Raw genomic sequence first — 22,981 nt, 5'->3', positions numbered from 1 at the left:
TTCTCCAGTTCTGCAAAAGTAGCGGCCCTAGAGCACCCTCTAGCCCTGAGCCCGTTCAGTGCCATTTTCTAAAATTTTCAGACCTGACTTTGACCGTGTCTATATCTGCTGCTACTACTACTTATTAGTTCTATAGTGCTGTTAATCATAAGCAGCTGACCCAAGCATGTTTAAATGAAGTCAAGGTTCGGTTTTCCACCACTTCTGCTGGTTATCTCAGGTCCCTGCCAACTTCAGTACAGAAATATTTTCTCCTGTTTTCTTGGATAAAATAGTGTGTTCTCTGAATCCACACTATGACCCCTTTTGCCTTGGCTTTCTTCTTTTAATGGAACAGGCCTCCTTCCTGTACATTACTGAAGCCTGCTAAACATTCCAGGGTATTACTGTAAAGTTAGAGAGGATTTCGATGGAGCTGTGAAGCCCAGAGGCGGGGGTGGAGCTGTGACTGCGGGCTGCCCTGCGTTCTGGGGCTGGCAGGGGGCGCTGTTCGTGGCTTTCGCCTGGTGGAGTCTGTGTTGCTGCTGCCAGGCCCTGGTTGCTGGTCGTGGTTACCGGCGACGGGAAGGTGGAAGAGGAGAGAAGGTGGTGACGGAAGGTCGGCGGGAAGGAAGCAGGCAGACCGCGGGGCAGAGTGGGACCTCGTGGCGTCTGCGGCCGGGTTTCGATTTTCCCCATCGAGTTCGCCGAGCGCTGACGTGGCTCTGGGGCCTGAGAGCGCCGGGAATGGGGTGGTGAGAGGCACCCAGCATGCCGGAAGAGCGCCGCTCCTGAGCCCCCGGCGCCCCACCAGCTGGGACCGGCGCCATGGAGGAGAAGTACAGCAGCAACGTGATAGCTAGCGGCAGGCTGGGGCCTGTGGACGTCCCGAGCTCCAGGTGAGAGGCCCCGGATCTCCCCGTACAAGCAAAGCCCCTGGCGCAAGGGATCCCCGGATCTCCTCATACAACCAGTGTCTCCCTATACTCCCAGGGCCCCCTTTCTTCTTTTTAGTGAAAGAATATGCTAAGAACGTCAGCAGTCCCTAAAATGCCCCTTTCCAGGGGTCTCAGAAGTTTCTGGCTCTGCCACAGTGACATGGGTTTTTAAAGTACAACTAATCATTTCTCACCCCCTGTTCTTACAAATATTTTGTCAGGTTCAGTGTTTTTCAGTATAAGGTTAACCTGAGTGTGCCCCATTGTGCTTCCCATTAATAAGAAAATCTGGACACCCTGAGAGCATACTGGGTCTAAATTAATATCTGGGTAACTGAGGCGATATGGGGTAGATCTTTTCATTTTGCTTTGGAATGATTGCTATTCAGTGGTAACAGAAATGGAGAAGATATTCAAGAAAGCATGGGATAAGCACAGAAGGATCTTTAGTTGCATAGACGTAAATGGAAAGCCAAAGATAAATTGAGGGCTATGGCATTGCCCCAGGAATGAAATTGGGCAGAGTTAGAATGCAGTCATATTCTGTGTCTCTCTATGTCGGAGCTAAGGATAGAAAGAAGTGGTAACCTGCACTGATCCATGTCTGAGATTTGCAAAAATCAACTAGGATATCCATGAAGATAAAATCTTAAAGGTGAATTTTCAAATCATTCAGCGCATAAAAGTTAGCATATACGCATGTAAATAGTGTGGCGTGGAGCAGTAGCCTAGTTGTTAGAGGAGCAAGTTGCAAACTGGCAGGCCGATACTGTAAGAATTGCGGAAGAACGGGCACTCTGTTGAGCGCCAGCTCTCCCAACGTGCGCCCAGCCACCTCTTCTGGGCGCATGATTATTTAAATGAGGGGTTGCGCCAATAAGGAGGCGCTAGGGACAGTAGCGTGTCCCTAGCGCCTCCATATTAGTATAGAGGTAGCTGTCAGCGGGTTCCGACAACCGACCTCAATCTTACTGGTGTCAGTTTCTGAACCCGCTGAAAGCCACGGGTTAGGAAAATGGACGCTGGTAAAATTGAGCATCCATTTTTCTAACCTGCTGACCAGTGGGCGAATTTGTTAAAAAAAAATTTTTATTTTTGGTTCCTCCAACTTAATATCGCTAGGGTGTATAGAAAAGCAGTACACTTTTCCGGGTTGCTCAGAAATTAATGCCTGCCCTTGGGATTGACCGCGCATTTTACTTTGTATCCCGGGGACTAACTAATAGCCTCATCAACATGTATTTGCATGTGATGACCACTATTAGTTTTTTTTTTTTTGGGGGGGGGGGGGGGTTGGCCGCGTGTTTTCGACGTGCTAAACCCCTTAAGTATAAAGGGTAATAGACACATGTCAAAAACGCATGGCCAATCGCGTGCTAAACGGTGTGCTCGGCCTGCTGTTAAGTAAAGGTTCAAATCCCTTGTGACCTTGGACAAGTCACTTCAGTCTCCATAGCCTTAGGTTAAAATTTACCAGCCAATGCAATAATCTGAGCATTTAGAAAGTGTGCCTTGGTTTTCAGCACATAGTTTTAACATTCAAATTAAAATCTTGTATTTTTTTATTTTTATTGCATTTTAAATTATTTACACAAAATAACATCGAGAATGAAAAGTCAGATGGTTCATTTGACATTTGCAATAATTTCAGGCAAACATAATACAATCAGCAATAATACCATGTTCATACCATCCTTATAAGAAGAAATTAAGGGGGCAGATACTAAATAAATTTCAGAGCGAACAAATCTTAGGCAAAAAAAATGAAAAAAGAAATGATGGCGACCTAGAGAATGCCTACTTATGCCTTCTGTACTGTCGTAGTCACTGCTATATGTGAGTCAATAAAGAAACGAAGTTGGGCCGGTTCAAAAAAAACATAAACTAAATTTTGAAATTTTACTACACATTTGCATGGGTAGCGAACAACAAATTTCGAACATATAGTTAAAGCTTCCATCCTCATTTCTGTAAACTTTTTTTCTCCTCTCCTGTGTCGACCGAGTAATATCGGGGAATAACCATATTTTTTGACCGTAATATTTTTCTGATCTTTTACGGAAAAACATTCTCATCACATTATTTTTTTCTGAAAAGCAAAAGTCACAAATAAAACTCCTCTTGTGGTGACTGGATCCTCAATTGATAGTTCTAATAAATCAGAAATATTCAGCTGTGCTTGGGGTTCTTCTTTCTCCTGGTCTGCCTCGCTCTTCTTTTGTGGAAGGTAAGAACATAAGAAAAAGCCATACTGGGTCAGACCAAGGGTCCATCAAGCCCAGCATCCTGTTTCCAACAGTGGCCAATCCAGGCCATAAGAACCTGGCAAGTACCCAAAAACTAAGTCTATTCCATGTAACCATTGCTAATGGCAGTGGCTATTCTCTTTAAAATTAAAGGCAATTCCTCTGTAGGCATTTTTAGAACTTCAGTTAAATATTTCTTGAACAAATCAATCACAGGCATTTGGGGTATGACCGGAAAGTTAAGAACCCTAATATTTAGGCTGCGGAGAGAATTCTCTATATTTTCTACTTTTTTATTTAGCACAGTCTCATGCAGAATCAGATGATGTTGATGACTACTCTCAATACTCTTAATTTTCTTATCCATTTCAGACAATTTTCCATCTTGAACTTCCAGTCTTTTCACATTCTCTATACTTCTTTTATTTGACTCCATGCAAACTTTTGACAAATTCACAACGGCTGTTTCAATAAGCAGCCATTGCTTCCCAAAGGGCTGCCAGCATTATTACCGCTGGCTTCACAAGAAAAGGGGTTAATTCTTATATAGACTCACCTCTTCTTCCCCAGATACAGTGTCCCGTGCAGTTCTCTGCGGTGGAGTTTCGGGGATGATATCTCTCGGCATCGGGGGTATATATCCTCCCAGCTGGAGTGTTCCTCCCGCTTCTGCCAGGCTCCGACCTCCTTCTATCTCATGGCTTGACGGCGAACGTTTTGGAGTTCACTCCCGAAACTCACTCTCTCGCAGGGGTGGGGAAGGCATCTCAGGCGCTCCGGGACTTAGCGAGATTTCCTCTGCCAGAGATGAGGGCGTTCGCTCCACGTCCTCATCCACCGCATCACTAGCTCCCGGCTGGTTGGGCATTGGGGTGAAGAAGGCAGGGTAACACTTTGTCGTGCTTCAGGAATATCCAGAACAGCCTGGCTCTCACAGAGTCTGGCCTTGCGTTTCATATGCAGCATTAGTGAAGTTGAGGTATAATTTCAAAAAGAGATATAGAACTTCAGCAGAGCTGCCTTCTTCCGCGTCTCATTCGGTCGCCATCTTGGACTCCGCCCCTGTGGGTTTACTTTTCCACCCTCTGCTCAAATTAAAATCTTTTTAACTCCTAATGCAGTAAGCTAATGCTATGCAAATGTATCAGGGGTTTTAAAAAAGCAGGTTAACTTTAAAATGTGTGTTTAGCACAAGCCGAATGCACATTTTAACTTGGGAAAGGGGGGGGGGAGAGAAAGAGATGGGGGGTCCGGAGAAGAAAGAGACTGTGCAGATAATTAAAAAAAAAAAAGAAAAAAGATAGTCTGATAAATCTTACTTGTTTATTTTATTTACAATAATTTCTGTTCTACCTAATTGCCAGGCTGTGTTCTAGATGGGATACAAAACATAAAACATAGCATACACAAAATAAAAAACAATATAAAACAATAAAACAGCATAAATATCCATATAAAAATAAATACTTGGCCACCTATCTGGCTGTGGCTAACTGCCGCCTCTTAGCCAGGTAAATCTGTACTTATCTGGTTGTCTGTCCAGTTAGCTGCTGCCACTTAGCCAGATAAGTATGGACATCTCTAGCTAAGTGGCAGCGGCTAATTGCAGAGCAGTGCTGGAAACTTAACTCCATTTCTGACCCAGGAGTTAAGTTTTCAGCACTGCATTAAGAAAACGTATGTTAGGCCAGCGTATCTCTCTGCATCAGGGAGTACTGCTTAATGCCCTGATTTGCATTGGATTTCCATGAGAGGCTGCTAAGCAGTACTCACATTTTAGAATGCACATTTTGTGAGCGTAAAACTCCTTGTTGCATTGGCAGTAAGGTTTCCACTCACAAATTGTACGTTCAGATATGGGTAAAGCTATGCTTTGGGCTGAACATGCCTTTCTGCATCGGACTGGTAGATTGTGAGCTCTCTTGTGATAGAAATACCTACAGTACCTGCATGTGATCCTCTTTGAAGTGCCTGAAAAAGTGGAATATTAAATAAAAATAAATAAGCATTTACTTGGGGTAAATGCTACTTAAATTTTTCATGTAAAATCTCCATGCTTATATTTTTTAAATATAAAGTAATAAAACATGCGTACAGCAGTTCACTCCCTCTTAGCTGGATAAGTCTGAAAAGCGCTACTTAGCCGGAAAAGAATCAATTACAGCTTCTTTTCTGGCTAACGGGCCGATTCAGTAAAGTCCGCGGGAGAGCGGGCGATTCTGTATTTAAATGAGGCCCGGCCGTAAAAACGGGCAAAAAGAAGGCGCTAGGGACACTAGCGCGTCCTTTTGGACTGGAGCAGCGGCTGTCAGCGGGTTTGACAGCCGACGCTCAATTTTGCTGGTGTCAGTTCTCGAGCCCGCTGACAGCCACGGGCTCGGAAACCGGACACCGGCAAAATTGAGCGTCCGGTTTTTGACCCGACAGCCGCTGGCCGACTTCAAATTTTTTTTTATTTTATTTTTTTTACTTTTGGAAAGTTTCGGGACCTCTGACTTAATATCACCATGATATTAAGTCGGAGGGTGCACAGAAAAGCAGTTTTTACTGCTTTTCTGTGCACTTTCCCGGTGCCAGCAGAAATTAACGGCTACCTTTGGGTAGGCGCTAATTTCTGAAAGTAAGATGTGCGGCTTGGCTGCACATTTAACTTTCTGTATCGCGCGGGAATACCTAATAGGGCCATCAACATGTTGAGGGCGCTATTAGGTTTGGCGGATTGGATGCGCGTTTTCGGCCCCTTACTGAATAAGGGGTAAGGGAAAACGCGCGTCCAGTGGCGGGTTAACAGTGCGCTGCGACAGAGCGCACTGTACTGTATCGGCCTGTAAGTAAGGTAGCTGGATAAATCTCAAACAGAGCTACTTATCCGGCTAAATCTTAGAGAGAGAAAGAGAGAGAGATGTACCACTGTAGACGGGCACTTTGAATTGGGGGGGGGGGGTATTGTAACAGAAACAATCTGAGGTATTCCTAGTAATATTGACATCACTAAACATTTGAAGTCATTTATAATGGATGAAAAGTAAAACAAGAGGAGTTGATTTGTACAATGTAGGCTCTCTTTCTCTTCGCCGTAATATGCCCCCTGTGGTGTATTAATCAGCGCACGAAGTGAAAAATTTATCACACCTTGTAGAAATTTCCCATTAGCCGTATAAGTAGCGCTTTTTAAGACTTATTTGCTTGCTTATTTTTTTTACATATGCAAGCTTTCCAGGGAAGAATTATGCATATTTTATAACCCGGGTGTATATGTTACACATGGGTTATAAAATACTGGGGTAGATTTCCACGTGGCCATATACGTGTATATATGGGCGTGCACAAGTCTTCTAAAGTTATCCTCCTTGAATTTTTATTCCAGCAAGAGGTAGAGTGTTAAACAGCTGCAAAGCCCTCCCTGCCATAGGTTCCTGTAGAAGAATCTTTCAGCATGCTTTTCTCAAAAAGTTCATCTTCACTAGGGCTGGAAACCTGGGCGGCTAAAATTTAGAACCTGCTGCCAGAAGTAGGGGGCTGGACTCAGAAAGAGAAGCATCAGTGGTCAGGACTGGGTTTAGGAGGAGGAACTTGGGGGGGGGGGGGCTGCTGGGAACAATGGTGGGGTCCAGAAGAAGAGAGGAAAAAACCTGTCATGGGGAGGGGAGAGCAAAAAATACCCAAAAAGCAACATAAGCAGAAAAAAGGGACAAAAGCGTATAAAGGAGTTTGATTGGCCCTTAAGTTTTCTAAAAATGTTTTACCTTGACCTTAACTAACCCAGCATCTAACCAAATCAGGTCTTCAAATTCGACATTTCTGAGGGGAGGAGGGGAAGTTAAGTAGTGTTTCCAGGTGTAAAAAGCAAGAATACTCTTAAAATAGGACACTAAAAAGCAGAGATTTAGTCCATTGAAAGTTTTTTTTTAATTTTTTTTTTTTTTTGAAGAAGGGTCGTGATTGGAAAATGAAGTCTAGTTTCTTTCCTCAAAAGGAAGTTAGAGACACTGAATGTTAATGGTCTCAAGAGTTGAAGTGCCTTGAGCTTGGGATTAATGCCGTGTGACCACAGAGGTAGGAGATGAGGGTTATTTGTATGGGTTATTGCCATAGTATCCTCTGCTATATCAGTTTTACTTTTCCTTTGTTCCATTTTACTGACTACATTTTTTTTTCTTTCTTCTATTATAGGTTGACCGGATATATTGTGCTGCTATGCTTCACGAAGTTCTTAAAGGCGTTAGGAATCTTTGAATCCTACGATCTCTTAAAAGTAGTTCACATTGTACAGTTTATCTTTATATTAAAACTCGGGTAAGTGTGCCTTAGTGTAAAGCTCCAGTTTCAGCAGAACTGTCCTGTGGATTCCAATGTCCAGGCTTTCAGTCGGGGATCACGTTCTCAGGGACAGGCAAACATGCAGAAAGGGCAGGTGCAAATAAGAAGCGGTGGTTCCAGCAACGTGGGTGTTCAGCTCAAAGTGCTCCTTGTTTTTGTGAAGAAAATACAGTTTGATTGCTGTGCAAGACTTTTTCTTTTCAAACGCTGAACTATTAAAGGGATGCTGAGAGGGCACAGACTTGCAGGGCTGCACCGGCCTCACTCTGCTGTGGGGATTTGCACCATTGTAGACATTTTGTCAGGGGAATGTTTGTTGCAGAAATAGTGTGCTAAAACATGCCTAGTATGTCTCCAGGATGATCGGATTGGGCCTCCCATTCTCATGCAGGCTGGAACCTAAGTGCCACTGCCAAGTAACGCTCCGCAGACTTGTCTGTCCCTGAGAACATGATTCCCTACTGAAACCCTTTCTCGGGTTGCTGGGTCTTCAGGCCAGTCTCCTTTCAAGGCACTGTATTTTCTGCCCCTGTTCCCCAGTGAGTGTCAGTCCACAGGGATGAGCTGGCTGGGCTGGCGTGTGCACAGCAGCAGCTGATGTTCTCTTCCCAAAGACAGGATCAGAATGGGGTCCCGAGGCCAAATAGCACCACATGTCTTTGCTCCATGCGGTGATTGCCCAGGCTTGTGTTTTCGAAGACTGGTTTCATGGCTGAAGATAGGAAGCCATGAATTATTAGGTTGGCTTCTAGATATGCATTTACTAAAGCTCTCTGCAGTGTGCCGTCATCACTCGGAGAAGGACTCCATGAGCCAGTGCTTGAAGCTTCAGCCCACAGTGACTTGTATCAGGCTTTATTGTTGTCATAAGGTTTCTTAGATTTTAAATTAAGCTAATGCTTACAGGCAGACTTTAGGGTCCATAAGCATTCTGAATTTTAAAATGCCTTTGGCAGGCTGCATTCAAGAGGCACAGCACAGTCTGATTTATGGTGCTCACCTGAGCATCTTAAATATATAGGAATGGAAAAAACCTGTAGCACAAAGCTTCCCAAACCTGTCCTGAGGACCCTGTAGCCAGGCTGTTTTCAGGATATCCTTATTGAATATACATAAGAGGAATTTCATTTGTTATGTTCATTCCAAAGCCAAAGCTTCCATCAAGGCTTGCATATACTGGGTCTCCAGTATATGCAAATTCTTCTCATGCATATTCATTGTGGACATCCTGCACGCCCATCTGGCTGTGGGGTCCCCAGGACAGGTCTGGGAAGCCCTGCTGTAGCAATATTGACTTCTTTCGAAATAATTGACTTGGGGGAAAACAATTTTTCAGAAGAAAATGTGTGTAATGGTTTTCTCAAAATCTTCAGTTCCTGAACATACCCAGATCAATCCAAAAAAGTGGGTTGTGTATCCCTACCAGCAAGTGGAGTCAGAGAACAATTAGAACTTTGGGCACTGCTACATAACGAGAGTGCCACCTGCAGTCACCCAGTATTTCTCTGACTCCAGCGGGTGGTACATATGCACACCTGCAGTCTTTAGTTGTATTTTTTATTTAGTTTGAATTTAATTTTTTGGTTTACGGTCACTTCCTGAGGTGTTAGGTGCCTTCATGGGCAATCCCTCAGTAGAAGCCAGGCGTCCGGGGAATTGGATATTCCTGTCAGAGTTTCGCCTGCCACAGTTCGGTGTCTGACAACCAGGGGCTCCTGGCTACTCACCCCCATCTCCGCTACAGCTGCTCCCTTGTTTCCTGCAACAGCTTTTCTCTGTGTCTTGGTAAAGTTTAATTAAAAAAAAAAAAAAAGAAGAGCTGTTTTCACTGTGGCTGACTGTCTTCAGTGCTGAGGTAAGGAGAGATGCAGGAGGGACCAGGTCTTTTAAGGCCAGCCGGGGAAGCTGTCAGCAGTGTTTCCCTCAGCTCCCGGGGCTCCGGGTCGTTTTCTGAAGGCAAGGGTGAATTTTTCTCCGTGTGCCTCGTTTACTCGCCGCTTCCCTGCTGGGGGCCTTGCGATTTCACTATAGAAAGGCTCCTTTCCCGCGGCACGGCTGCGCGCGTTTTTTCCTCCGCAGCACGAAAAGTTTGTTTTTTTTTCTGGTCCTGCCTGACTGAAAGTTTCTCCGTGTCACGGCTCTGAGCATTTCTTTTTTTATTCGCGCCCTTTTCTATTTCACTTCAGACTATTGGCGCGCTGCTGCGGATGGGACCGAAAACAGAATCGCAGGCCGCGCGTGTGGGTCATGCGGCCTCCTTGTGAGTCACGTGTTCTCCGTGGTTAGAGGGCTCTTCAGGGCTTCTTGCCTCCTCCCTCGGGGAGGGAATGTCTGTCTCGCCTTTGGCTTCGCAGGAAGAGGATTCTCCGCCTGTTCTAGCCCCGGTGAGGGAAGACCTCACTGGGGGAAATGATATCACCCCAGCCGACTCTCCAGTGGGGGAGGGGGACCCGGAGGGGTTTTCCCCACAATTTGTCCTCCTTATGCACCAGGCTTTCCTGGCAAGGAAATGCTCGGCGGTAAAGCGTCCCAGTCTCCTGGGGACAGGTTCGGACCTGCCTGATAAAAGAGGTCGGGGTATGGACCCTCGTCAGCGCCTCGCTGATCAGGCTCACCCCACAGGGGGGGATTCTCCCCAGGGTATGCGAGATCCGATCCAGGGGTCTGGGGTGACCCCCGGCTTCAGGGGTAGTAGGGACGGCGCGGCCGGATCCGGCTGATGCGGATACTGATGATCCGGATGAGCCCGATGACCCTCCTGCAGAGGGGGATGACCCCAGCGTGGTGCATTTGTTCAAGCGGGATGAGTTAAGACACCTTCTTCCCCATGTCCTTGAAGTTCTGGGACTTAAGGTTTCTCAAGAAGAGTCTGACAATGAGGGCGTCAATCCAGTCCTCGATGGCATTAGGGGTCCTACAACATCTTTTCCTCTGCCTAAGAAGGTTCGCAAACTAGTGACCCGGGAGTGGGAGACTCCGGATTCTGGCTTGAAGGTGGGCAGAGCTATGGCAAAACTGTACCCATTATCGTCTGATGTTTTGGATTTACTGAAGATTCCAAAGGTGGATGCTGCGGTCTCGGCAGTCACGAAAAAGACCACTATCCCAGTTGCTGGGACGGCTGCCCTTAAGGATATGCAGGACCGCAAGCTGGAGATCCAGTTGAAGCGAGCATTCGAGGTTGCCGCTCTAAGCCTTCGGGCGGCGGTTTGAGCTAGCCTCATGCAGAGGGCCTGTCTGTGCTGGGGCCGGTATGGGCGACAGTGGGGCTCTGCAGTCTGCCCGTCTAGAAGCAGGTATCGCTTATGTTGCAGATGCTTTGTATGATCTGGTGAGGACCTTGGTGAGAAGTATGGTGTCCTTGGTGTCTCCTCTGGCTGCAAAATTGGGCGGCGGATTTGTCCTCCAAGTCCCAGCTTTGTAATCTACCCTTTAAGGGCAAGCTCCTGTTTGGGGAGGATCTGGATCAGCTAGTAAAGCTGTTTGCTGAATCCAAGGGCAATCGGTTGCCGGAAGATAAAAGATCTTCTATGAAAGTCTTCCCTCCTCAAGCTAGGTTTCGGGACTCTTGCCGCTTCAGAGCAGGTAGATACTCCACACCTCCTGCTTCTAAACCTGCTTTGGGGCGCCAGCAGTCCTTTCAAGGGGGTTGCCGGCCCGGAAGAAATTCGGGACATCTTGGTGCAGGAAGTAATAAAAACCCCCAATGAAGCCACGAGCACCCATTCCATCGTTGAAGCTGTCTGAGGAAGATTATCCAACTTTTCCACAGAATGGGCAAGAATTACATCAGACCACTGGGTCTTAGAAGTGATCAAAGACTAGTATGCACTGGAGTTCTCGCGCTCAGTCCAGGAGGTTTTTGTGGAGTCCTGAGTGGCCTCAAGTGTCAAGCGAGAGGCGGTCCGGGTGACTCTACGACGACTTCTCGAGCTCAAAGCTATTGTCCCAGTTACGGAGTCTCAACAGGGACGAGGTCTGTACTCCATGTACTTTGTGGTCTCCAAGAAGGAGGGCACGTTTCGGCCCATCCTCGATCTGCAGAAGATGAACCTTTGCCTTCGGGTTCCTCGCTTTCCTATGGAAACCCTGAGGACAGTGATGGCCGTGGTTCGAAAAGGGGAGTTTCTCGCTTCTCTGGACCTCTCGGAGGCGTATTTACACATTCCGGCTGAATCACCAGAGGTTTCTGCGGTTCAAGGTCTCGGGACGACGCTTCCAATTTCGAGCCCTCCCATTTGGTCTCGCAACAGCTCCTCCACGTTCACCAAGGTGGTGGTGGCAGCGGCCTTCCTTCGTCAGGAGGGAATCTTGGTCCACCCGTACCTGGACGACTGGTTGATTTGCACGAAGTCTTGGGAGGACTGCGAGAGAGCAGTGCACATGGTGATGTTCACATTGCGATCCCTAGGTTGGGCACTCAATGTGCAGAAGAGTCACTTGGAATCCACTCAGAAGTTGATTTATCTCGGAGCACAATTCGATACCGTGCTGGGCAAAGTGTTTCTAGTGGCGGACCTAATAGGGAAGTTGCAGGAGCAAATACATTCCCTTCTTCGAAGGAACAATCCCACAGTGTGGCATCATCTTCAGGTCCTGGGCTCCATGGCTTCAACCTTGGACTTGGGTCCTTGGGCGTTTGCTCACTTAAGACCTTTACAGCGTACGCTTTTGTCTCACTGGAGCCCGGTGTCAGAGCAATTCCATCTACCAATGCCTCTACTTCCGGAATCCAGAGCCAGTCTGTCATGGTGGCTGTCACTGGGCATTCTGGAACAGGGGGTGGATTTGGACACTCCGAATTGGCTGATAATCTCCACCGATGCCAACCTCTCAGGTTGGGGGGCGGTGTGTGCAGACAGGTCCGCCCAAGGGCTCTGGTCGGCGATGAAAAGATTCTGGCCCTTAAACCGGCTCGAGACCAGGGCTGTACGTCTGGCCCTGCAGGTGTTTCTTCCCTGGATCCAGGGCAGAATGGTGTGAATCTTCTCGGACAATGCAACAATGGTGGCTTCCATCAACTGGCAAGGCGGGACTCGAAGTCCCGCCATAGCACTGGAGGCACGTCTTCTGTTCACCTGATCAGAGCGCCATCTCGAGGGCATTGCCGCATCCCATGTCGCGGGAGTAGAGAATGTGCAAGCCGATTATCTCCGCCATCAGCAACTAGACCCAGGGGAATGGGAACTATCTCTCGAGGCGTGGAATCTCATTTGCACCAGATGGGGAACTCCTCAGCTGGATCTGATGGCAATGCAGGTGAACGCAAAAACAGTTCGTTTTTTTCAGCTGTCGCCGAGAACAGGGCTCAGTGGCCATAGACGCTCTCGTGTGTCCTTGGCCCACGGGGATTCTGCTGTATGCCTTCCCACCCTGGCCCCTCATAGGTCGGCTTTTCCGTCGCATAGAGCGGCACCTGGGAAGGGTGATTCTGGTGGCGCTGGAGTGGCCACGTTGTCCGTGGTTCGCGGATCTGGTTCGCTTGGCTCTAGAGTGTCCACTTCAGCTGGCTCAGCTAACACGTCTGCTCCGTCAGGGGCCCATATTTTTGGATCGGGAGGATCGCTTCTCTCTCGTGGCTTGGCTTTTGAGAGGCGATGTTTACGCTTGAGGGGTTATTCAGAACAAGTCATTTCCACCCTCCTACAGGAGAGACTATGGCCTATGTGAGAGTTTGGAAGCTTTTTGAGATGTGGTGTCATCAGCGTTCCTGCGACCCTTTAGCAGTGCATGTTCCTTGGGTACTTGACTTTCTGCAACATGGCCTCGCTAAGGGCTTGGCGTTCAATTCCCTTCGTGTACAAGTTGCAGCTCTAGGTGCCTTGCGGGGAAACTTTGACGGCTGTTCGCTGGCAGTGCATCCGGATTTTGCTTGGTTTCTTAAGGGGGTCAAACATTTGCACCCTCCCATCCGTTCGGTGTGTCCGGATTGGCGTTTGAATTTAGTCTTGCACGTTCTATGTGGCGCTCCTTTCAAGCCTCTTCGTGGAGTTTCCCTGTAAGATCTGACTTTGAAAACGGTGTTTTTGGTGGCCATTTGCTCTTCCCGTCGGATCTCAGAGTTGCAGGCGCTATCTTGTCAGGATCCTTTTCTTAGGATTTACGACGATCAGGTAGCGTTCCGTCCTTTGTCCCTAAGGTGGTTTCAGCCTTTCACGTCAATCAAACTGAGGAGCTTCCAGGGTTCCCTAACTGGTCCCAGGAGTCTTCTCAGAACAGAGACCTTCATCTTTTGGATGTGTGGCGCACCTTATTGCATTATCTGGAGGTTACCAATGACTTCAGACGTTTTGATCATTTGTTCGTTCTCTTTGGTGGCCCAAAGAAGGGGGACAAAGCGTCAAAGGCGACCATATCTCGGTGGATTAAGGAAGCCATTTGTGCGGCATACATAGCTGCTTTGGCCCCCGGGACGCTGTAATTCCCCGGCTGCATTTTCAGGGAAGTTCATTCCCCTGACTGGCCAAACAAAAAACCAACAAAAAAAAAAGGATTCTTTAACTGAAGGCAGTTCTTTCCCTCTGCCCCTGCAGAGAAGAGAGCGGGCAGGGTTCGATCGCCTGCACTCGTTCCTCTCCTCAGCATTACTCAGCTGTTTCCCCTGCTCGCGCCTATTTTTAGCTCTCCCTCATGCCGCAATCGTGTTCTTGTTTTAACCTTGGGGGAGCCTGCTTAGCAGCTCTCCTGCTATGGGCTATGCTGGGGGTGCCTACCGGGTGGTGAGGGTCCCTCCGAGGTGCCGATCCCTCAGGCACCCGGGGGTGCTCCTCCAGCCGCATGGCCAGGCCGTTCCTGACCCGGCAAATCACGGGAATGGTGGCCATTTTGGGAGTTCGTGCAGCTCCCGATTCGGAGCTGCAGGGGGGAGGGGAACCAGTTTTTCAATTTGAAATGAAGTTGGCCATAGAGGCAAAAAGTCATAATAAAAACTTTTTTAAATATATCCAAAGCAAGAAATCTGTGAGGGAGTCGGTTGGACCATTAGATGACAGAGGGGTTAAAGGGGCTCTTAGGGAAGATAAGGCCATTGCAGAAAGACGAAATGAATTCTTTGCCTCCGTGTTTACTAATGAGGATGTTGGGGAGATACCAGTTCCGGAGATGGTTTTCAGGGGTGATGACTCAGACGAACTGAACGAAATCACTGTGAACCTGGAAGATGTAGTAGGCCAGATTGACAAACTAAAGAGTAGCAAATCACCTGGACCGGATGGAATGCATCCTAGGGTTCTGAAGGAACTCAAAAATGAAATTTCTGATCTATTATTTAAAATTTGTAACCTATCATTAAAATCATCCATTGTACCTGAAGACTGGAGGGTGGCCAATGTAACCCCAATATTTAAAAAAGGCTCCAGGGGTGAACCGGGTAATTATAGACCAGTGAGCCTGACTTCAGTGCCGGGAAAAATAGTGGAAACTATTCTCAAGATCAAAATTGTAGAGCATTTAGAAAGACATGATTTAATGGGACACAGTCAACATGGATTTACCCAAGGGAAGTCTTGCCTAACAAATCTGCTTCATTTTTTTGAAGGGGTTAATAAACATGTGGATAAAGGTGAACCGGTAGATGTAGTGTATTTGGATTTTCAGAAGGCGTTTGACAAAGTCCCTCATGAGAGGCTTCTACGAAAACTAAAAAGTCATGGGATAGGAGGCGATGTCCTTTCGTGGATTACAAACTGGTTAAAAGACAGGAAACAGAGAGTAGGATTAAATGGTCAATATTCTCAGTGGAAAAGGGTAAACAGTGGAGTACCTCAGGGATCTGTATTGGGACCGGTGCTTTTCAATATATATATAAATGATCTGGAAAGGAATACGACGAGTGAGGTTATCAAATTTGCGGATGATACAAAATTATTCAGAGTAGTTAAATCACAGGCAGACTGTGATACATTACAGGAGGACCTTGCAAGACTGGAAGATTGGGCATCCAAATGGCAGATGAAATTTAATGTGGACAAGTGCAAGGTGTTGCACATAGGGAAAAATAACCCTTGCTGTAGTTACACGATGTTAGGTTCCATGTTAGGAGCTACCACCCAGGAAAAAGATCTAGGCATCATAGTGGATAATACTTTAAAATCGTCGGCTCAGTGTGCTGCAGCAGTCAAAAAAGCAAATAGAATGTTGGGAATTATTAGGAAGGGAATGGTTAATAGAACGGAAAATGTCATAATGCCTCTGTATCGCTCCATGGTGAGACCGCACCTTGAATACTGTGTACAATTCTGGTCGCCGCATCTCAAAAAAGATATAGTTGCGATGGAGAAGGTACAGAGAAGGGCAACCAAAATGATAAAGGGGATGGAACACTCCCCTATGAGGAAAGGCTGAAGAGGTTAGGGCTGTTCAGCTTGGTGAAGAGACGGCTGAGGGGGGATATGATAGAGGTCTTTAAGATCATGAGAGGTCTTGAACGAGTAGATGTGACTCGGTTATTTACACTTTCGAATAATAGAAGGACTAGGGGGCATTCCATGAAGTTAGCAAGTAACACATTTAAGACTAATCGGAGAAAATTCTTTTTCACTCAACGCACAATAAAGCTTTGGAATTTGTTGCCAGAGAAGGTAGTTAGTGTAGCTGGGTTCAAAAAAGGTTTGGATAAGTTCTTGGAGGAGAAGTCCATTAATGGCTATTAATCAATTATACTTAGGGAATAGCCACTGCTATTAATTGCATCAGTAGCATGGGTTCTTCTTAGTGTTTGGGTAATTGCCAGGTTCTTGTGGCCTGGTTTTTGGCCTCTGTTGGAAACAGGATGCTGGGCTTGATGGACCTTTGGTCTGTCCCAGCATGGCAATTTCTTATGTTCTTCCCCCGATTTGAGCCCCGTGCACCCTCCTGATGAGGATCCCGACTCTACTCCCTCCCCCCACCCCCCTCGGGAAATCCAGAGCCTGTTTTTCCTCAGAATTTGTGCCTTTGTTGCACAAATCTTACCTCGCTATTTCGCAAGAACAGGAGCACCCCCCCTCCTAGCCCCCCGCCTACCAAGATCCCTCGGATGGCTACTCCACCCGCTCCTGCGGCGCTAGACACACAAGGCTCTGTCCGAGTGGTTCCGGGGGTAAACCCCCCCCCCCCCGGACCAGCCTCACGCCCCCTGCGGCTCCGCATCAGGATCCGGATGCAGATGTGTTTTTGCAGGGCCCCCCTCTTGAAGGGGATGACGCCCGAATTCTGCGTTTTGTTTCAAAGGGAGGAGCTGGAGCCTCTCATTCCCTTTATCCTAATGGAACTGGGAATTGAAGTGCCTCCAGATGATATGGTTACGGCCGCAATGCCAGCTCCCGCCCTGGCAGGATGCAGGGCGGTTCATCCCATGCGTAAGCTGCTGCTCCTTTGGGAATGGGAAGCTCCCGAGACGAGGCTACGCGTGGGTAGAGCTATGGATACGCTCTATCCTCTTTTCGAGGATTGCCTGGAAATGTTGAAAATTCCCAAGGTGGGTTCTTCTGTCTCGGTGGTTACCACGCTTGAAGGATGTCCAGGATCGCACGCTTGAATTTTTATCTCAAGCGTATCTTCGAAGTCTTGGCCCTAGAGGTCCGGGCGACGATCTGCAGCAGTCTCATGCAGCGGGCCAGTCTTAGGTGGGTCCTACAGTTACTCAGCACCCAGGATCTCCCGTCTGCAGAGGCAGAACAGGTTGAATGTCTACAGGGCGCTGTGGTACAGGCCAAGGCGGTGGTCTCTGTTGTGTCAGCCTGACACCTCCTCTGGTTGCGCAACTGGTCGGCGGACTCCTCTTCCAAATCTCAGTTGGGCACTGCCGTTCAAAGGTAAGTTGCTTTTTGGCAAGGACCTAGAGCAGCTTATTAAGTCCTTGGGTGACAACAAGGTCCATACGCTGCTGGAGGACCGCCCTAAACAGCCTAGGATTTTCTTCCTATGCGTTCTCCTTCCCGGGGACAGCGTAGATATACCAACAGGGCACGGATTTCCTTTCCTTGGGGGAACTCCTCCAGGTCTCGGACATGGTCTCATTCCTTTCATGACCGCCGTGCCTTCCGGGATGGTCACCCACCACATGCCACCGCAAAGCCCGCCTCCCAGTGAGATTCGGCTGGCCCATTCCTCCGTTCCAGATTTAGGTGGACGACTCTCCCGGTTTCTGGAGGAATGGGTCACAATCACGTTGGATCAGTGGGTCCTTGAGGTGATAGAAAAAGGCTACACTTTAGAGTTTGCTCGACACCTTCCGGAACTGTACATGGTCTCCCTCTGCGGGCACCAGAAGCAGGCGGCAATCTCCCAGACCCGGCTCCAGGATTTGGGAACCATAGTCCCGGTGGCGGAATAAGGCCCCGGCAAGTATTCCATCTACTTTGTCATGCCACAGAAGGACAGTTTTTTTCCATCCCATCTTGGATCTCAAGAGTGTCAACCGGGCCCTCAAGGTACCCCATTTCCGAATGGCAGCCCTGAGGGCGGTGATTGCGGCTGTTCACCCAGGCGAATATCTGGCCTCCCTCGACCTGTCTGCCTACCTACCCATACCTATTCATCACGAGCAACAGCGGTTTCTCCGTTTCAACACTTGCAGTTTCGAGCTCGGCCATTCGGCCTCGCCACCACTCCATGCACCTTTACCATGGTCATGGTGGTGGTGGCAGCAGCTCTTCGCCGCGAAGGGATCCTAGTTCATCCTTACCTGACGACTGGCTCGTGCGGGCCAAGTCGGTGAATCTCTGCAGAATAGCGGTCGAGGGGGGGATAGTCCATTTCTCCAAGAGCAACCTTCAGCCCTCCCAGGTCCTGGAGTTCCTGGGGGCACGCTTCGATACCCGAGTCGGCAAGGTGTTCCTCCCGGACGCTCAGGAGCTCAAACTTATGGATTAAGGGCTCAGCCTCCTCTCGTGTCCCACAGCGTGGGACTACCTCCAGGTATTGGGGACCAAGACTTCCACTATCGACCTAGTCCCCTGGGCCTTTGTGCATATGCAACCATTACAGAAAGTTTTGCTATCCCGCTGGAAGCCGGTGTCCCAGTAGTTCCAGACGCCCCTACCTCCCTCCGATTCTTCCATCGCCGATATACAATGGTGGCTATCGCTGGCATGCCTCTTGTAGAGAATGCCTTTACTGTCTCCACAGTGGATAGTAGTGACGACGGATGCCAGTCTCTCTGGGTGGGGAGTGGTCTGTCAATCCTGGGCCACGCAGGGGTACTGGTCCCTAGTCCAGTCCCGCTGGCACATCAGTCATCTGGAGGCACGAGCGATATGCCTGGCTCTCAAGGTTTTTTCTTCCGCTGATCCGCTGCAGAGTGGTGTGCGTCCTCTCCAATCCCACCACGATGACCTATACCCATCAACGATGGCCTATATCATTTGTCAGGGGGGCACCAGGAGTCGCTGGTGGCTTTCGAAGCTGGCAAGCTTCTCGCTTGGGCGAAGCAGCGCTTGGAACGCCTGGCAGCCTCTCACATAGCAGGCAAGGAGAATGTTCAAGCCGATTTCCTTAGCTGTCAATGCCTCGACCCCGGTGAGTAGGTGTTGTCAGGCGAAGCAAAGGATTTGATTGTTCACAGGTGGGGCCCTCCTCACCTAGACCTGATGGCAACTCTGGGCAATGCCAAGGCTCCCAGATTCTTCAGTCGCTGGAGGGAGTACTGTTTGGGAAGGGGTGGTTCCCCTGGTCCTTCTTGGCCCCACGACATTCTCTCCTACATGTTTCCTCCGTGGGCTCTGGTGGGAAAGGTTCTCAGAAGAATAGAGCTTCCCAAGGGACCGGTCATCCGAGTGGCCTCGCAGACCATGGTTCATGGATCTGGTAATCCTGGCGACGGTCGGTCCTCTTCACCTCTGTCAACTCCCGTGCCTACTCCGGCAGGGTCCCGTATTTTTCGACCAGGTGGATCGCTTTTGTCTAGCGACCTGGCTTTTGAATGGCGAAGATTAAGACAGCAGCGGTCTTGGAAGCCGTCTACCTCTCTTGCTTATGCCCAGGTATGGAAAATGTTTGTGATCGTCTGTGTGGAATCCAGTATCCAGGCTCGTACAGCTCAGATCTCCCAGGTTCTTTCGTTTTCTTCAGCGGGGCCTATCAAAAGGTTGCCTTTCGGCTCCCTCGGGTCCAAGTGTCCACCCTCCACTCTCTCCTGGGCAGTGTGGATGGATGTTCGTTGGCGGCTCATCTAGATTTCATTAGTTTTCTTTCAGATGCTCGGCTTTGAAGCCGCCTGTTCGGGCTCCTTGTCCCTCGTGGAGCCTTAATTTGGTCCTTCGGTCCCTCTGTGTGGCTTCCTCTGAATCTCTCCGTTGGTCTGCTCTTAAGGTTTTGACCCTCAAGACTGTTTGTTTTTCCTGGTCTCCATTTCTTCTGCCAGACGTGTGTCAGAGATTCAAGCGTTGTCTTGTAGGGAACCCTTTCCTTCGTTTCATGGATTCAGGGGGTTCCCTCAAGGCGGTTCCTTCATTCTTGCCAATGGTTGTTTCTTCTTTCTATGTCAACCAATCGGTGGAACTCCCAGTTTTTACCCCTGAAATCATAGCAGGGACAGCAGGGGGTGATCTCAGGCGTCTTGATGTGAAGCGAGTCTTTTTACGCTCCCTTCAGGTCACCAATGAGTTCAGAGTCTTCAGCTCATCTTTTTCTTCTCTGGAGTGGACCCCCTAGGGGCAACTAGGCTTCTAAGACTCCAATTCCTCATTGGTTAAAGGTGGCGATTGCCTCGGCATGTATCTGTCATGGCCGTGCGGTCCCTGTCGGGCCCAAAGCTCTTTCTTTGCATTCTCAGGCTACATTGTGAGCGGAGAGTCATTCAGTCTCTCCTCAGGAGCTATGCAGGGCGGCTACGTGGTGATATCTGCACACTTTTGCTTGGCATCACCGTCTGGATGTTCGGGCTCCAGTGTTTGGGTACTTCGGACGGCTGGTTTTTCGAGCATGTCTATCTCTGTCCCACCCTATCTAGGGAAGCTTTGGTATATCCCATGGTCTGGACTGATCCGGGTATATACAGGGAAAGGAAAATTGGTTCTTACCTGCTAATTTTCGGTCCTGTAGAACCACGGATCAGTCCAGATGCCCTCCTGTGTCTTTATCGGTCAGTCTGCTCAAAGTTTTTTTTTTTTCTTCCTTGCCCTTACACGTTTTTCTGGATGTCTTTTCCTGGATTCTCATTGCCTGAAATCTCATTACCAGCACATGCCGGCACCGGAAGCATCTCTTAAGATGACCATAGATGTTTTATACAAGAGCAATTGTTCTACAGAGTTCATTCCCTGGTTTATTGTTCACTTTTTCACTGAGTTATTACTTATCTTGCTACTTGCTTGACCTTATTCTCATTGTCTTTATACTTTTCTGCTTTGACAATGGTTATACTGAAGGGAAGCAGGTAGGCTCTGTCCTGATATAGGATACCCTTACAGTTTTGGTCTGTCTCCATCTGCTGGACAGGAGGCTCATCCCATGGTCTGGACTGATCTGTGGTACTACAGGAACAAAAATTAGCAGGTAAGAACCAATTTTCCTATATCACTATTGTGTCCACCACCTGGTCTGGCTTGGAGAGAGGTCGGGAAGGGGAAGGCTGAAGCGGGTTTTTTTATGCATGGGAGAGGGGGGGTATGTTAATTTCCTTGGGTTTTTTGGAGTTTTTCTTTTTTTAATTGATCGATTTTTTCTTTCCTTTTAAGTAATGGGGTCAGAGTGTGCTGACGCTGAGCTGAGAAGGGAGGGAGGGTTGGACGTGTGCTGAGGCAGGCTGGGAGAGAAGGTGGTCAAGAGTGTGCTGGATCTGGGCTAAGGCAGGGGGATCAGGAGTATGCTGGGGTCAGGTTAAGGAGAGAGATGGTAGTGTGCTGGGGCCAGACTGGACAAAGAAGAAGGGAATGCTGGGGCAGGGGTTCAAGATATGCTGGGGTTGGTCTGGGGAGGAGGTTTAGAGTGCTGGGATTGAGCCATTGAGGAAAAAACTGGGAAAGAAGTGCAGGGGGTGGAACTGGGGTTGAATTGGAAGGGGGAAGGGGGCAGAGTGTAACGGGTGGAGTCAGAGGGTGCTGGACTCCGGATGTTGAAAGGAGTCCGAATATGCTGGGATCAGTTGGAGGGGATGGGGGGGGATGGCCAGGTGTGCTGCAGGCAGGGGCAGCGGGTCAGGGCGTGTTAGAATTAGGCTACTGAAAAGGGTCAGCTTCAGGAAGGGAGTTTGAGTGTGCTAGGGGCAGGTTCGGGAGAGGGATCAGAGTGAACTGGGCCTGGGCCAGTGAGGAAGGAAGTGCTGGGGTGGGGCTGAGGAGGCTGGAAAGGAGTGCTGGGTTCAGGGCAATAAATAGGGGCCCCTGGGGATTTTCAGCGGGCATCTTCTAGTTGAGCATATTGGGATAGATTTTAAAAAAACAGCTCAGTGGGTCAGATACCCGAGTGGTTGTAGCCACATAACCTTAGTTGGATGTTCAGTTACAAAATCTGCATAAACCTGTGTGGCTAAAACTACCTAGATGTAGTTACATCAGCTTTTGGTTCAGCTGGATATACCAACTTAACAAATGCCAGGACTTGGAAGATGAGCTGGCTGCGCCCCTGAAATGCTCACTTTTATTATGGGTGTAAAAGTGTTAGTGTGTAGAGAAATACACAGGGGTACATTTTTAAATAGCCAAATATGCTTGCTGAACTCCTGAAGTTACACAGGTATTTCCTGATTAAGCTTTTGAAAATCCAGGACACTGTGAACTGGGACTTTTCTTAATGGACTGTATGCCTGCTTTCTTGTTTACTCACTGTGCTATTTTTAAATTCTGAACAGGTCTGCAATCTTTATGGTTTTGTTTCAAAAGCCATTTTCTTCTGGAAAAACAGTTACAAGACGCCAGGTGAGTGGTTGAGTGGCAAGGGGAGGTTATGATCTCCAAGGAGGAGGAAGGACAGACAGGGACAGGTAGCAAAGAGTAGGAAGTAAGGTTTTTGTTTTTTTTTTTTATTTTGGAGAGGTGTTTGGTCAATATAAATTGTTGCTACAGTTACTGAACATGTGGAATTGGAATAAGTGGGGTAACTGTTACTTTCCTAGATTCCCTCAGAGAGCTGAAAGAGAACATTACCAAGTGTATCACCCCTGTGACTCCTGCTATGCTAAAACCTACTCCTTTCTGCGGCCGTACACAGGAGGTGGTTGTTTTGCATGGAGCTGTCCTCTAACATACACAGAATTCTCCCAGCTGTTTAGCAAACCCATTGTATTGTAGGTCCGCGGTGCCCTCCATGGTGCAGTGAATGGATGCCTCAGTATCGCAGTGTTTCTTCAGAAAGTTAGCAGGCTGAGGGGCTGACTTCTTGCAAAGCTGCTGCTACAGTTTTTATGTGTGCTTCTGAAATTATGCTCGGCAGGAGGCAAGTCTGGTTGAAGAAGGCCAAAAGAGTATCATTTTTTCAGATGAGGTTTTTACCAATGTAAAATCCTGTCTGCTTCTTAGCTTTCCCAAAATAGTTTTCTGCTCCTTGTTTCACATGATGTTTTGCCTTATTCAATACACT

At 48.2% G+C, this 22,981-nt stretch overlaps 1 protein-coding gene across 1 annotated transcript in view; it reads left to right on the top strand.

Annotated features, from left to right (window-relative positions):
- The first annotated feature begins 229 nt into the window (after positions 1–229).
- Positions 230–22,981, top strand: part of LOC115075448 (zinc transporter 5) — a 160,921-nt gene continuing 138,169 nt past the window's right edge. Inside the window, exons 1-3 of the mRNA XM_029575825.1 lie at positions 230–878; positions 7,337–7,459; positions 22,254–22,320. Coding sequence (XP_029431685.1) covers positions 808–878; positions 7,337–7,459; positions 22,254–22,320 — 261 coding nt within the window. The 5' untranslated portion in view covers positions 230–807. The remainder of the gene's footprint in view (positions 879–7,336; positions 7,460–22,253; positions 22,321–22,981) is intronic.

The sequence above is a fragment of the Rhinatrema bivittatum genome, chromosome 1, assembly GCF_901001135.1.
Source record: "Rhinatrema bivittatum chromosome 1, aRhiBiv1.1, whole genome shotgun sequence".
NCBI classification, from domain to species: Eukaryota; Metazoa; Chordata; class Amphibia; order Gymnophiona; family Rhinatrematidae; genus Rhinatrema; species Rhinatrema bivittatum.
The sequence above is the reverse complement of the archived record's forward strand: the minus strand, read 5'-3'. Positions and strand labels throughout refer to the sequence as shown.